The sequence below is a fragment of the Haplochromis burtoni genome, unplaced genomic scaffold, assembly GCF_018398535.1.
Source record: "Haplochromis burtoni strain Fernald_Lab_line unplaced genomic scaffold, NCSU_Asbu1 Contig_128, whole genome shotgun sequence".
Taxonomy (NCBI): domain Eukaryota; kingdom Metazoa; phylum Chordata; class Actinopteri; order Cichliformes; family Cichlidae; genus Haplochromis; species Haplochromis burtoni.
In genome coordinates, this window is record NW_024582489.1 from 1,051,358 (window position 1) to 1,067,595 (window position 16,238).

General features: G+C 41.5%; 1 protein-coding gene across 3 annotated transcripts; it reads right to left on the reverse strand.

The window, feature by feature from the left end:
• Positions 1 to 25: 25 nt before the first annotated feature.
• Positions 26 to 15,948, reverse strand: LOC102300517 (CLK4-associating serine/arginine rich protein). 3 transcript variants are annotated; one of them, XM_005929973.2, is made up of 21 exons: positions 15,837 to 15,948; positions 13,417 to 13,556; positions 12,950 to 13,047; positions 12,757 to 12,858; positions 11,146 to 11,225; positions 10,904 to 10,988; positions 10,675 to 10,811; positions 9,944 to 10,040; positions 8,758 to 8,836; positions 8,602 to 8,675; positions 8,479 to 8,520; positions 8,197 to 8,385; positions 7,511 to 7,852; positions 7,246 to 7,431; positions 6,146 to 6,185; positions 3,438 to 3,498; positions 3,222 to 3,280; positions 2,986 to 3,032; positions 2,819 to 2,904; positions 2,554 to 2,578; positions 26 to 1,109 (listed from the first exon to the last, which is right to left on the reverse strand). In XM_005929973.2, the coding sequence occupies exons 2-21, from the start codon at positions 13,513 to 13,515 to the stop codon at positions 1,067 to 1,069; spliced, it is 1,971 nt and encodes a 656-aa protein (XP_005930035.1). In that variant the 5' UTR covers positions 13,516 to 13,556; positions 15,837 to 15,948; the 3' UTR covers positions 26 to 1,066. The 3 variants fall into 3 exon arrangements, 2 of the variants coding, with proteins under 2 accessions (XP_005930035.1, XP_042080033.1); XM_042224099.1 differs by lacking the exons at positions 12,950 to 13,047; positions 13,417 to 13,556; positions 15,837 to 15,948 and adding an exon at positions 11,728 to 11,803; XR_006054769.1 differs by lacking the exons at positions 26 to 1,109; positions 2,554 to 2,578 and having other exon boundaries at positions 6,142 to 6,185.
• Between the last annotated feature and the right edge of the window lie 290 nt (positions 15,949 to 16,238).

Sequence of the window (16,238 nt, forward strand, 5' to 3'; positions counted from 1 at the left end):
GAAGACAAAGAAGAAAAAAGGCAAGTAACTCAAAGTAAATTTTATTTGTATTTAACATTCCACATCACTGAGAACAAAGACTTCTCTGCTTTTGTCAACAGCTGGCTGAGGACGGTACAAAAAGAGCAGCCACTTTAATAAATGCATCGACTTTGACTTCATCGGCTTTCTGTGAGGCGGTTTCAGATGGACGTGTCACACAGGAGGCGTTTAAAATGTTCCTTGGTTTAATGTTTTCATATTAAAAAAAGAAGCCAAACTGTGGGAGGAGGTTGTGAAGCGAGGAGGATACAAACTGCAGGTATTGCTTAGTAGTAGATACAAATGTCTCCGTGCTGAGAGGAAGTGTTCAGAAAGGGAAACGGAGAGGGAGAGCATGCAGAAGTGGAGAAACTGGAGTTAGTTATTTGACAAGACTGTCTTTGCAAGGAGAAATTAAACCAATTAACTGTATTTAGTGACTGGAGCCCTTTTCAGACATCCTTCACCTGAACACGGCAGCCTTCTGCATCACATTCATCACAGCAGGTCGAATGATGCAGTCGCTTTAGAAAGGACAGGCAGGCACATGGCCCTTCTGCATCTTTGTGGTGTTCGCCTCACTAAAGCCTGAACCACAGAAACCTGCACACGATCAAAAATTCGTTTCTAAGTTTAGGAAATATTTAGAGATTCTTCTCTTACTTAATTCTGCTTTAAAAGAAAAGCAGGAATCTGAATGTTGAGCTTGTGTGTAAGGGGAAGCACCATGCAGCACGCATACAGAGATTCCACTCTTAGTCACTGTAGCCAAGTGTGAGTACACACCTTTAGTGTTTGAGGCTACAGGTGCCAGGCATCACAATTGTTCTCAGAAAGCAGCAGTGTGACCTTCAAGTGTGAATAAAACAATCCATGTCTGAAAAGGGCTGAAGGTGTCACAGGATCAAAACCAGAGAACATCCAGGTGCAGATTTGTGTGTTGGTTTATTAGCCAGCAGTCATTTCTTCATGTTTCCATGTTGTATGTAGGCTGTTGTTGGATAGTATGTGCTCGAAACCGATGTACTGCTGTCCAGCTATCCGCTCAGTATCTGTAGTATGGACTCCGCGATCGAGACCGCGACCTCCTGGAAAAAAGAAAAGACTCCAGTATAAAGAGCAGCGTAACAAACAAAGACATGACTGCTGTGCTTTAGTGTGAGATTAAAAATTTGTTTCTAATCTGGTGAAGATCATCTTATCAGCTCCATCAAGGCGCGTAAGCGTCAGTTGTTTGGTCGTTAGCAGTATTACAAACCAACTACCCGAATGACTTTCATAGAAAGTCAGTGAAGAGGTGTCTGCACCTCAGTCAGTGGGGTTTGGAAATATCCAAAGTTTTAGAAACCAATTCAAATTGTGAATTTTAGCACAAAGTTCTTTTATTTATTTAAAATAAGCATTCATGTCCATGTAGTTTAGCCCCAGTTCTTCTTTTTTTACAAACATCCCTGAAGTAAACAAGCCTAAGACATCAATAACACATTACCATCAGGCCGTACAATGTTCATCCAAAATCATTCATCAGCCTTCACTTCAGACCTAAACTGATCATCTAAACACAAGTTATAAACATAAAGTACACTTCCTGAGCACTTTATTAGAAACACTTTTAAACCTGCTCATTCAAGCAGGCACTCAATCGGCCACTGACGTGGTGGCAGTGAAGTGTGTAACATGTTACAGGTCAGGAGCAGGTAATGAGGAAACAGCTGTTCTCAGGGACTTCAACTGTGGCATGACTGTTGGTGCCACAGAGGCTGATTTGAATATTTCTCACAGTGCTGATTACTAGTCAAAAAAAACAAAAACAAAAACACAGAGTGATATCTGTGGACAGATGAGGGAGATCCAATGAGAAAGGTCAGATAACCACAAAAAGGAGCTCAGACTGAGCACGTGACCCACGTCTATGTATGAAGGTTACAGACGGACAGCACGTTTGTCCAATACACAGAAATTATGTAATGCTGTTGAGATGAAAGGACTAGAACCCCCAGTGTTGGCAGAAAGATGTGGAATCCACTGACAGATGCTGTTTGGAGAGTAAAGGGAGCCCTGAGCTGAGTATTAAATGGTAAAAACGGACTGGTGCTTAAATGGTGCTTTTCTACTCAGTTACACACTTTATAACCAGAGGGAGTCAGGAATCGATCCACTCACTTTCCAACTGGTAGACGAGCTTATAGTGTTCCTAATAAAGTGCTCTGTGGATGTACACATGTGGCTGTAGAGAAACTACCTGAAAAGGTATTGACCTCTTTGCATTTAGTCTGACTTTTCAACACTAATCTGTACTCTAATTTGCAACTGATGAGAAGACAAATAGCTTAACTACGGTGTCTGCAGGCCTGGTGATGAGCCTTTGAGACAGTGTGTGTGTGTGTGTGTGTGTGTGTGTGTGTGTGTGTGTGTGTGTGTGTGTGTGTGAGAGTGAGAGAGAGAGAGAGAGAGAGAGAGAGAAAGAAAAAAGAAGACATAATTCATTCTGCTTCATTGTGGCTGTGCAGATTCTTGTGGCTTCTCACATACCTTTTGTATGAGTTGTATTCTCGGCCTGAGGGACAGAGGACAGAGCCACGATGAAAAACAACTGCATGCCAGAACATCTTAAAGCCCATAAAACTGGCAGAGCAGAAACTGATGGCAGCAAATCAGAGCCTGAGCTGATTAAATATTTTGGTTACTTCTGTGCGAGTATGCAAGGCTGCAGAACAAACACTGCATGTTCATTAAGCCACATTCTAATTACACAGGAGCCATGTTGCTGCTGTCAATCAAAAACCTAAAGCCTTACCATATTTGGAAGGAGAAGGCGAGTGGCTCTGTCGCCCATATTGTCTTTCCCATTCGTCCCTTTCTTTCTCACGGCGCTCGCGCTCCCTAAACGCAGAGCGCCAGGGTCAGAAAGTTGCGACACACAAATACCAAACGGTCCAGCTAGGCACACAAACACGGACTTACTTCATGCGTATCTTGCGTGCCATGGCTCGCAGTTCGCCTTCTCGCTCCTGTAAAGTAAACAACCAGCAATAAGAGGAAATAGGTGGACAAAGACGCTTCTGTCTTACTAAACCTCAGACAGGCTCACACACACACACACACACACACACACACACACACACACACACCAACACACACACACACACACACACACCACACACACACACACACACACACACACACACACACACACACACCTGTCGTTTGTGTTCCTGCTGCTGGATCTTCACCTGAGCGGCTTTCTTATCCGCCTTTGCTGCAGATCAGGCAAAAGAAAGTTAAATCAGATCTTTATCATCTTTTCCACTTTGCATAATATGAGAAAATCTTCAACAGTTTCAAGTTGTGCACAGTGCTGATTCTTAATTTGCACGTTAACCACAAACACATGCGATCTGCTCGGCTGCACTCACACTGCTTGTTGAGAGCCTTCTGCATTTTCAGCTTCAGCCGTTCCTGTGGGGTCATCTTGGGCTGCAGGTGACACAAATGTGTTAGCACAGCTTTCCATGGCCGGAAAAAAAATAAAAAAAAAGAAAACAAAAAAAGAAGTGTGTGTGTCAGTGTGCACGCATGTGTTAGAGAGAGGGGGAGGTACCGGGGCTATTGTACAAATTCAATACCATCACCTTTACGAACAGTAGCTGGTGGAGATAAAAAGGGTGACAGATTACAAGTGATTGAAAACATTTTGTGTGTTGGAACAACAGACACAGGCTCTGTGTGTGTGTGTGTGTGTGTGTGTGTGTGTGTGTGTGTGTGTGTGTGTGTGTGTGTGTGTACAGACTGCTGCTTTAGCTTGCAACTGCTGTGGGACAGTTTAGAGACAGGCCAGGATCAAAACAACATGAACACAAATATATAGTTTAAAAAAAACAAAAAAAAAAACACAAACAAACAGTTGCAAGAAAAAGTTTGTGGACACTTTGGAATTACTATGATTTTTGCACTGATTGGTTTCAAGATGAAGATCAATCTTTATGCATTTAAAAATTTAAAACAACCTGGGTAATCACTGAGTACAGGCAGGGAAAAGTACTTCCAAAGTTCATTGGAATCAGGCGTTCCAATTGATAAGGTAAGACTGAAGTTTGGGTCGTCTCCAAATCGAGGAAACTGAGAACTGCCGGTTATCTCTGCAAAAATAGCATCAGGAATATAGAGTATAGTCCTGGGGAAAACACCCAAGGGTAACAACAAAATCCCTGGACTCCCTAGACATAAGGTTAATTGTGACCCCACAGGAAACCACAACTCTGCAAACTCTACACCCCAAAAAACCAGAACACCATCCTGTGAAGCACGGTGGAGGCACAATTAGGCTTTAGGCTGACTTGTTACCCCAGGTTTTGGACACCTCGCGATCGTAAGGAGAGCAACAAATTACGAAGCATTTTACTGGAAAATGTAAACCCACAAGGAGAGGACTGGTAATCCAAGAACAGAATGAACCAAAGACAAAGAAAATTCAAGGTTTGGATGAGCCAAGGCAGAATCGTCCTGACCTTAATCCATCTGGGGAGGGCTGTTTGAGGGCATTTTCACACCTAAAGTTAGTTTACCCTGGTCCAAATCGGTTGATGAGTTTTGTTTATTTACACACAGAAAACTCCAATCAAACCAAAAAAGAAATATGTGAGAACATTCAATCTGCTTATTGGCCACATGTGTCTAAGATGGGAAGAAAATGCTGTGCTCTGGAGCAGCAGATAACTCAGAGTTTATTCCTAACATTCATGTTTATATGGGTAATATTTTACAGTTTGTGTACTGAGCACGTCTGCATTACTCCGCTACATCCCAGAAAGCAAAGCACACCTGGCTACGGGAAGACGTTTAGCTCAAATTTGCATCTGGTCCCACAGACTACTCTGGAGTTGATCTGGATCCAGACCTCCATCTCCAAAGGGACTCAATGTGGTTGTTTTGTCCACACCTGGAGTGTGATTACCATGTTCACACCTGGACAAAGGAACAACGCCAATGGGGAAACAAACGTCGCAGAAATACTGACGAACTCAAACAGTTATGTAGAGAGGAACAGGCCCAGACTCTCAGTGTTGTCTCATAAGCAGCGATGACAAACACATGAAGGATTATTGCAGTTGAAAATTCAAATATTGAAATGAGTGATTGCTCAATGTGTTCAAGAAAGGCATTAACTGTTTAAGAAATCAGACCCCATGAGTAAGTAATGCAGAAATCATAATTCTCATGGTAACCCAAAGATTTTCTTGCAACTGTACGAACACTGCCAGAGAGAAGAAAGAAAAACAAGGACTGGAGGAGGAGAGAGGGTCAGAAAGTGAAACAAGAGCAAGTTCAGGTCCGGTGAGTTTAAAAAGTTGGCCAGCGGCGTTTTGTCACGACACACCCTTCGCTGGGCTGTTCAAATCTGGCCAGGCAAGAAAAACTGCAGGTCACAAGCTGCAGGCAACAGACGAGCTGATAACAAATGTACACTATTTGACTGTGTGATAGTTGGGATGTATTCAAACCTTGTCCTCTCTTCCAGGAAAAGAGTGAGAAGAAAAGTCGTCCATGACAGAAATACATTTCACAAAACAGTTTCGATGACTTACTCTTAAAGGAAACTGCTCAAAAATTTAGGAAGTCTGCTTATTCGCTCAATTGTTGTTTTGATCTTTGTGTCCATTTGTACTTTCGAAAGTGTCCGACTATTTCTTTAATCAATATGTTCGTCATTCACGTGTTCATTACTGATTTATAGATTGTCATAAGAGGAAGAAGTGATCTTCTTCATCTCAAGACCTTTGATGTGTCAGTGTGTTTATTTTAGACTAAAGACAGATGCATAAAGATAACTGCACACATGCATCCACCACCAAGATTAAAATCATCATCAAGACTTCAGAGGACGTATAAAAGTTCACTTCATAAAGAAATGGCAGCATTAACTTAGACATCTGGCAAGAATACTGTAGTGTAATTTGCAGGGCGTGTCCACTTTAGGGGGAGGGGGATAAGAATAAAATAACTGTTCTCTGTGGGCAACAATGGCTTCTACATCCCAGTGTGGTGGACAACCAAGTCAGCCTGTCAGGGATGAGGGAGGCGTAGGCTTTAGCAAGAAACCCAGCTAGATCAAATTCTTACTGACTTTGGCAGCTCCCGTCTCTTTACCACCCGAAGTGTCAGGCCTGGAGAGAGGAGAAGAAGAAGAAGACAGAAAAACACATCACGATGAGGCGAAGATGGCATATTTATATATGCATACTGACTTTCTAACAGGTGTAACGCTGAAGGGTGAGGATGGCTTTTAAATGTGAAAAGCAATAAAGAACAGGTGTTAAATTGTTCTGGCTTCGTGACACTGAAACTGACTGTTTTAAGACTCTTATTTATGGACTTATTTATTGTTCACTGGTGCAGCACAGGCCTAGTCAGGTGCCTTAAGTCTGAAAAGTGATGATGGTAAATAGAGACATGTCAGCCCTAAAGCAATAAAGTACTACTTATATTTCCACTTTATAGCACAGCTCATCTCCAAACCTTTTGTCTTGTGTGTCATTAAACTCAAGAACACTTGCTGTTCAGCTTTTGATTAGCCAATCTAATGAGTTATGAGTCGAAAGTGTGCTTTTCCTGAGACAAAACCATTCTTAAAGAGCGGGGAAAATTACAAAGTTTGATAAAAAACAGTAAAAGGATGAAAACTGTTGGTGGTTTTTAAATCAAGCAGCCTGAAATGTACGTGTCTATTTTGCCTAAAAATACACCTTTTAGACCAACATCTGCTAAAATGTGGGGCAAGGCCCCCTGGTGGACGAACAATATATAGCAGTCAGGCCACAAAAGGTCAGTCACAGTGACTAAAGTCTTTGTAAACATGTTTAAATAACCAGGAAATATTTAAATGACAGCTGATGAAGTGTAGAGATTTCTCTTTTGTCTTTTAAATGGATCTCGCTCCTGTTCTGATTATTTTGCGAGGAAAAAATTAAACTGGAGAGATGGTAATGAAGAATTATGCTCCATTAAGAAATCATCAGAAGCCCAAAATGAATCTGTGACGACACAAGGCTAGAGACACTTAGTCTCATTTATGTGTGATTAAGGGTTTGGATGATCGGCAGAATATTTCCAGATTTCTGACAAGGCCAGTGAGCTTTCATTTTGGATATTAAAGACACCGCTCTTTCTATAATATTGATTATTTACATTTTCACACTCCGTTAAAGTGTTTTAGGGTCTTCTTACTTTCTTAACTTGTCAGAGATGGCAATGGTAGCAGGCTGGGCCCCTCTGTGGGCAGGGGATGGGCTACGGCGAGGACGGCTAGGGGTTCGTGAGGGACTGTGGCTGCCGCTGTCACCACGACGATGTCCTCCACTGCTCCGACCCCCTCGCCTCGAGTTGCCGCCCTGACGTGAGCTCGAGCGGGATCTGATAGAAAGACAAAAGGGCTTCAACTACAGAATTCTGTTAGGCAGCTCATGTAGCACTGCTTACGGATTAAGCTAACCTTGTTCTTCTACGTGCCGAGTATCGTCTCCTATCCCTGTCTCTGTCCCTATCCCTGTCTCGATCCCGGTCTCGTTCTCGCTCTCTGTCCCTCTCGCGTTCTCTGTCTCTGTCGTTGGAGCGTGACCGGTCACGTCTCCTCCACGATCCTCCGTTCCCTCCTCTACCTCGGGAGTAGGACCTAGAGCGCCGCCTTGACCGCGAGCGACTCCGGGATCGACGCCCATCTCTTCCCCCGCGTCCTCGTCGGGGTCGGCGTGAATGTGACGATGAGCGAGAGGAGGACCGAGAGGAGGAGTGCGAGGAGGAAGAAGGGGAGTGGCTGCTGGATGACCTTCGTCTCCTGAATAAACAGAGACAGCGTTTCAGTATAAATACAGGCTAGCACCTAGCCTATCATTACATCATATTCTCCGCTTTTAAATGTAATATGTTGTTTAATTTATAGAAAAATTTTGATAACCGATTTCAGCTTTGAAAAATACCCAATCAGATTTTTCTTTATGCGCATGCACACTTCAATAGTTCCTTTTTGATAGTTGGTGATTATTTGGTCAGATACTCTGAAAGCTGATCCACCTTTCTGACCACAAAAACAATCGATATTCTTTCTGCACGAACAGCTGCGGTCATTTTAATTAACAGTGACTGCAAGAAGAAAAACCAGGAGGAGGGAAAGTTACCGACCGGGAGCCCCTGCTATGACCTGCAGAGTGCTGCGAGTTGGAAGGGGCGTGGCCAGAGTGAGGAGCAGCTGTTTGCGGTGCTGCCGCGGCTTCCTCGTCACTGCCGCCGAAGCTGGTGATGAAGGTGATCTTCTCTGGACCGGGAGTACGTGAGCGTGAGCGTGACTCAGAGCTGGACTCTGACTCTGGCCTGAAAGTGATCAGAAATTTTTTTAGTTAAGACACACAGAGGCAGACAACCAATCAGAAAAGTGGGAAGGACAAATCAAGTGGGTGAACTCACCGTTTATAAGGATCATATGTTGGACTGTCTCTCCTGGCGTAGCTGCAAGAGGAAATGGCGAGTTAACATAACCACGTTCTGAGGTACGGTGAAGTTCATTAAGGAAAAATAACGCAAATTTACCTCGGAGGGCTGATTTGTCTTCCTTTTAGCCTCTTCTCTCTAAACTCCCTCCTCTGTCTACGAGAGCGGCGGCCCTGAGACGATCAAGCAAACAAACATTATAAAACCTGTGAACACAACCCACACAAACACTTCCCTCAGCAGATTTAGTCTTACAGAGTACATGGCCTTCTCCGCCTCCAGAGCTTTGGCATGTTTGATGGCCTCCACTTCTTCCTTGTCTTTTCTCAACATCCTGACAAATGGGTAGCACAATCACAGCATTACAAAAACCACAAAAATAATTATTTAAACACAGAAGCGCATCAACGTGAAGAAAAGAAAACCAACGATCCTCAGTGTAACAGCATGAGATACATGCGTTCGTGTCGGAGCCACGGCTCAGTGTACTCATTACGGTTTATGTTTTAACGTCAGATGTTCACGTTAAACATTGCCATGGTTTCAAACAATAACAAGAGTGGCTGTACGAACAATGGCTCAGGCTTAAATTGTTCTTATTCCCCAACTTCAGAAAGTGTTTTTTTTACCCCCCGGGAGAGCAGCTAGTTTATTTGGCTGCACAAAAGCCAATTAAGACGACACTAAAAATGAAAAAGCTCATTTTGCACTGTGAACCATACAAAGCTACTCCACTGGAGTCCAAGAATACAAACATGTTGCTCAAAGTTCGCCTTTACTCTACAGAACTTATTTTGAAAGAGATCCTCTAAATAGTCAATTTAAAAGCAAACAAAAATATACCTTTTTTTACTGTGTGTATTTTTACAGTATCTGCTGAACTTAAAACACTGCAGAAGCTTGTAATTAAAATGAATATAACCCAAATACATCAACTTTGAGATCAAGGATATTACAGTTAACAAAATTAAACCACAAAAAAACAACAACAAACAAACATTAAAAAACACAAAACGACTACATTAGAAAAAATATTTCAGTTAACCGAAAAAATTATAATAAAATAAAAACCAGACTTCTGAAAATAGTTAGTTGATAAAATGTATCACAACTTCCCTAAAGATTCAGACATGTTTACTAAGAATTTGGTCTAAAACACTGAGTCAACTGAACTTTCAAAAAGTTCTGTTTTCACAATAATACCTAAAATTATTTTCCTAAATCTCACCTCTGAGATCTGCCGTTTATACAATTATACTTAAAAAGACTAAAAACTTAAACAGAATTAAAACCTTAAAAAAAACAGGAAAAAACAAAAAAACCCAACAACAAAAGAACCCTGAATTTAAAAACAAAAAGCTATATTAACTTTACTTTGATCAAGACACTACTTAAAATTTCAAAAACCACTGACATCATGATGTCATTAATGACATGTTACCTGACAAAGTCTCCTTCAGCCATTCCATATGGCGTTGCCATTTTGTTCAGGTCCATCACCTGCTCCTGGTTCAGCTCATCAACATCAACCTCCACATCTGAAAGCACACACACAGACACACACAGACACATCATTTTTTAACAAGTCGATTTCTTACCCAAGCATTAAACAGGAACACTGACCTGAGATCAGATCGTCGGTTCACAGCATTTAAAACACAATTATCACATAACCAAGAAAAACCTGCAACCGGGCAGAAAAGATGAGCAGTTCCAGCTGAGTGGATCACGTTTATAAAGACAAACTTCTCCAGGTACAGTGTAAGATAACTAGTGTTATTTCTCAATAACTAGCGTTTCACACGCTGTTAAATTGCTTGGTTCAACAGCATTAATTTCTCATTGGGATGTGACATTTCTCCTTCGCTGAAGCCCATTTTGAGGGTTAGTCTGAAGCTAATCCTGGTCCAGCTACACAGATGTGTATCTGGCCATTTGAACCCTGCACTGCATTAAATGATGTCACAAATCCAGCTCGCACAGTCAAATTGACAATTTCAGATTTTAGTCTCTTCTGAGAAACGTTCTGTGGAATAACTCTCACACATCCAAGAGACGAAAAGCTGATCAAACACATTCTCTGTGGACAGCTGCACCTCTAAATGTTTTATTTGGTCATCTCCTGAATTTTATTTCCCTAACACATAGATTACTCCAGTGAAACACGCTCACCGATATCTGGAATGCCTTCGTCATCTTCGGATTCACTGTTTTCTGAATTGTCTTCCTCCTTGTCTGACTGGGGCTCAGGCTCTGCTACAGTGCTGTCCTCATACGTGTAACCAATGGTGGCCTTCTTCTCAGCCAGTCTGCACAACACAAGGAAAGATTTATAAACACAACTTAAAATACTGGATTTCACAGTGGAAATAAAGAAATCACTTTAAAATTTAGTTCATACTTTTTCTTCTCATCCTCATTTGGTTTGGGCAGACCACCATAGAGCTCATCCAGGTAGATCTGGTATAAACACTGCTCCTCAGAGACTGCAGGAGGACAGGAGGGATTTAAAGAGCACAACACAACTGCAAAATATACCCACTGAGAGCAGGTCAACACACTGCCATGGTCACATTAAGAATACAGGTGCAACACTATTAAGTGCATTACATAGTCATGTAGATTTTGTGTGTTAACACTCACTGTTGGCAAAGTCATTCTGTACAAGGCCTCTGTAGCGCTCATAGTTACACTTTCTCTCCTCCATCTCCTGCTCTGGAGTGCTGCATGAGACAAAGAAGATTGTTGGTCACATTAAACACCTCACTGAACGCTTAAATCTCACCACACCAAACTGGTTTGTCTCCTCACCAAGCATGAAAGATGACTAAAAATACAATCTCACAGATGACCTGTTCAATTACTGAGCAGCAGGTGTTTTATCACAGAGTAAGAACCAGAAGCCTTACTAAAAAGCTACTCTACAGTTATTACCACAAGTTTCAATGCACCAGCACAAACAGTCAGTGAAGTAATCGGCATTACAACACATAAAGATGGAAACAGACAGTTGTGCTATGACCAGCGTTTTTAAATTTTATTTTGTTTTTAATTCTTTAATTCTATTCAGTTTTCCATCACTTTACAGAAGCGCTTGGTATTTTTTAGATTAGTTTTAACTTTATAGAAAGGTTCAGTTTTAGTTTAGTTTTTAATTTTAGTCTTTTAAATTATTATAATGTAATAGGAGGGGTATTTATCAGAGAAAGTTTTAAGAGTAGTCACCCGGTCATCCCAGCAACCATCTTCAACAAAGTCTCCTCATGGGTGGTGTTTTGAGAAATCAATGGACTGACTGTGCCTGTGTTTAGAAAACAGTGAACCTGTAAAACTAACCACAGCTATGATCAGCATTTGAGGATTGTGCTGACACCTTATTTCAGGTGTTCAGTCAATCCTGCAGCTGGCAGCTTCACACCACTGTCCAAAGACATACACATAATGTCAACTGCTCTCGTACTGAGCAGGATTACTGCTACAACCACACATCATCAGCAGGGAAACACCAAAATGTTTTACAACGGCCTAAAAATCAGTTCACTTTCCTATTAGCGGGTCAACAATCCAGCACCTACTGACCACAGTCTTAAAACCCAGGAAATCCGGAGGACCATGAGGACCCATTTTAATAATCTGTATTCATACTAGGAATCAAGGTCATGCAAGCTGTTGCTCTTCTGCTCCACAGGTGGTTTCTGTCCTCCCTGAGCTCACCTTAGGACACCTGCATTACAGTTTGGACAGATGTACTGCCCCAGTCAAAGCCCCCACCTGCCACTGTCTTAGGAGCGGGTCACCAGAAGCACTAAAGCTGTGCTTGAAGAGTCATAAATCTACTACTACAGACTACTGCAGCAGGTGTTTTGGCTTTATTATTATAGGAATTATAATATAAGTAATTAAATTAGCCTATTTTTTTTCTTAAAACAAACAAACAAAAAAGGGGTCACCATCTCTTTTGACCACTAAAGTCAGATCAGCTCAACCTCATATAAGAGCAAATGTTTCCACAAAATTAAAAAAAAAAAAACCAAAACAAAAAAAGAACTGAAAACATATGAATGAACTATCTTTACTGTTGAATATATAACAATCTGTACTGCATATGTACAACAATCTATGGTGAATGTGTGAATCTCCTCACAACTGTCCAATGTAGAATCATACAACAAAAAAGTAAATAAATAACCGTAAAATGTTCACACAATGTGGGTTCCATGTTAAAAATGTGACTTTAAGTACTTTCAGACTTACGATGTGGTGAGCAGAGGTGGAGTGTAGGTGGGGATGTAGTCCAGGTGAGCCCTTACATCAAACCTGTCAATCATGTTGTTGGCATCTCCTTGCCAAGGCATCCTTCAGACAACAAAAATGAGGCAACATGTGATCATAAGCTCTGCGGTGTGGCTCATCTCTTATTATGTGTGGATTTTGTGATTTTCCTCACATGTTTGCAGGGCTCTCTGCAGCCAGTGCCACAGCTGGATCCAGGTGGATCTTGTAGGCTCGACCATGAACTTGAAGAAACTGAGCAGGATCTTTTTTCTGTCAAAAGAAAATGAAACTGTCAGAATGCAATGCATTGACTAATATCTAAAAACTATGAAATGTTACACTACACAGCACTTTAATTAAACTGAAACCAACAACCATGGAAATTAACTTCTAAAACTTCACACTTTTTTTTTTAAACAGTAACTGGTTCATTGATGCAATGAGGATAACTGAAAGCTGTGTCAACTATATGCATATGTTTTTAAAAATACCACAAAGTTTGGATCCACATAACTGTGTATAAATTTGCTCAAATCTTTCCTTTTTTTAAAAAATCCTGCAGTAAGAGTGTTCAGGCCAGACCTGCTCACTCCTATCCGGTGGTACACTGTGGCAATGCTACATGATAAAGTTTCTTACTATTTTCTCGTAGTACTCTCGCCGGCGCTCGCCTCGCCGTTTGTAGTCTACCATCATGCCACGGAGCTTGCGCTCATGTTTGCGGGCCTCCTGCCACATGACGGCTCCGCTAGGGGTGGGGGCGCGGCGGGGCACGGCTGCTGCTCAGGGCAAACAAGCAAGAATCATGGAAGACAGGGGAAAGTGAGATTAAGGGGTGTTAGGGGCAAGATTAAAAATAAATAAATAGTGGACTTGATAAACAGAGCACTTCAAGAGCTCTGAACTCCACGTTATTTCCTTGATATACAGACAGAAAGTATCTCTTACATATTACAGTTGATATCTCTGATCAGAACCAACTACAGAGTGCAACCAGCACATCTGCAAACACACTATCAACACTCAAGACTCACGAAGATTCACAGTTTTAACCTTCACACTAAACTAGGGCTGCCACGATTTGTCGACTAGTCACGATTACGTCGACTATCAAAATCGTCGACGACTGATTTAATAGTCGACGTGTCGTTTGAAGCTTTGTAAGATCGCAAAAGACGCAGGAATAATAGCAGGATTTAAGAGTGTAATAACGGACTGAAACAGAAGATGGCAGCACTGCATGTACAAGGATGCCAGCTGCCGTTAAACCCCGAAGAAGAAGAAGCAGCTGTGTCCCAGAATTCATAGCGCGGCCCAGCTTAGTTTCCAACAATGGCGGTAGCTAGTTAGTTTTAATATTACTCTTATTATTCTTTCTGGGTCACAAAATAAACGTTTAACATATTTTCAGGCGAGAATGTAGCTGTGTAAACCTCAAATATCGGCTCAGTTTATCAGGACACCACATATTTTCAAAAGCGCTCCGACGTTTTCGGAGACGTCTGTTACCCACTAGCTCGATAGCTAGCCGGGGGCTAGGTCACTAGCGCCGTGAGAACACCGGACTCCCGGCAAATTGTTTTCAAACCCACCGCCGTCTTTCGCGACTCAGGTTAAATATATATGAGTCACTTAGATAAATTAAAAATGTTGTTGTTTGGCTTTTTTTTTTTTTAGTATTTTATTTGTTCCTGAGTAAATCGGTTTGGCTGAGATTAAAGTTATAGTTTTTACACAGCTGAATAAACGTCAAGCAGACAGCTGATTATCAGAAGTGTGAGATGCTGGAGAATATACTCCGGTGTCCTGTTATATTTTAGATAGCAAGGAGTTTATTAAACTTCACCGAAACAATCTGCAAATTTCATTAAAATTTGAATAAACTATCATCTTGTCTTTATTTTTAGTTAGCACCTTAAAAGCTTAAAGCTGTAAGCTAATGATAGTTATATAAGAGCAGATGCTGCTGGTGCAATAAGCTGTAGTTTTACGTCCAGTGGATGATGATCTGATTAGTCGACTAATCGCATAAATAATCGGTGACTAGTCGACTATCAAAATAATCGTTTGTGGCAGCCCTACACTAAACACAGGCAATGCAATAGTTACCTAGATTCCTTGTTAAACACTTGACAACCAAACTCACGCACTGACGTCTAAACTTCTAACAAGACAACAGGCACATAGTCTGAGATTAAAAGGCCACGAATGCACAAATTATTTGTAGTCTGTCTATTCATAAGTAAACTGAGGCATATTGGTCACTTCCTATAACTGAAGTTGTGACACGTCACGTTAGAGATGTGAGGGAAATTCAGTGTAACGAAAAACCAAAAATGTATACGTTTGAAATTAATTTGCATCAGTGTCTACACTTCCAGTGCATTTCTCGGGGTGTTTGACGAAACTCATATCCGCACTAATAACAAGATTATATTTTTCTATAGCAGATTCCTAGTCCTCATTTGGCTAAAACAGGGACATCAATGAAATAACACAAACAAGCAAATACAGCAAATATACTCCGATTTATATTTTAAAAAATAAATAAAATGCATTTCACTGGAAAAACAACCAAATACCTAAAATATGATTTTGGTACATCACATAAATTACAGTATCTGTGAATCAAGGTGTCACCTCTGCATCTCCCACCACTAAACGTACTTTTAATTTACAGCAGTAGCTAAACAGTCTTAAGCTAAAAAGCTAACCTAGTTTTCTATCCAGTATTAACGTAGTTAAAACGGTTACATTACAACGCTGTTTGTCCTAAAAATTGTTATTTTAACCCGTCTACGCCCCACTTTCAGCGTTCAGATTCAGCGGGGTGCTAAAAAAGTCTGTGTTATCAAAGTGATGTAGGAGTTTGTTAGCATACATACGGGCCTGACTGCGCATGCAGCCCGGGCCTTTTTAATGCTATCTAGCATCACAACTAGCCTAGCTTAGCTGATCTGCAAATGCGTTGGGAACAATAGTCAAAAAGCAGCTACGAAACACTGAAATCTACACACACGTACAGGGCATTCAGCGCGGTCTAAATTCTCACAGTGTACCTGTTTTACTAATCGCCAACACACACTCGGGTTGTTTTCAGTTGGCCAAAAGCGACGTTAGCAGAGTGGAGCGTAACCACACGCCTCCTTAGCGTATATATAACAGGCTGCAGTACCGGCTCTGGCCTGTGAGGGCGCTGCGGGGGAGGCGTGTGTATGTAACATTAATGGGAAGATACTTTTGAAAAAAAAATCTCCTTATAATAAAACACAGTAAACAATAATCACCATCAATACTTCTACCTTCACAGCAGAGAACCCAGAGTCAGAGGAGATTCTATACAAAGCATCACAAATGGTTGTGAACAGGCTGATCCGAAGGGCCAGCTCTGTTCTAGGATGCCCTCTGGACCCAGTGGAGGTGGTGAGTGACAGGAGAATGGCGGCTAAGCTGTCATCACT

Bases quoted from the DNA above. Each gene is read 5' to 3' on its own strand.
- LOC102300517 (XM_005929973.2), bottom strand. From the start codon at position 13,515: ATGTGGCAGGAGGCCCGCAAACATGAGCGCAAGCTCCGTGGCATGATG. The intron at 13,048-13,416 runs GTAAGAAACTTT...TTCTTTTGACAG, and splicing joins GAGAGTACTACGAGAAAATA to AAAAAAGATCCTGCTCAGTT. The intron at 3,499-6,145 runs GTCAGTAAGAAT...TGTCACCTGCAG, and splicing joins AAGAGACGGGAGCTGCCAAA to CCCAAGATGACCCCACAGGA.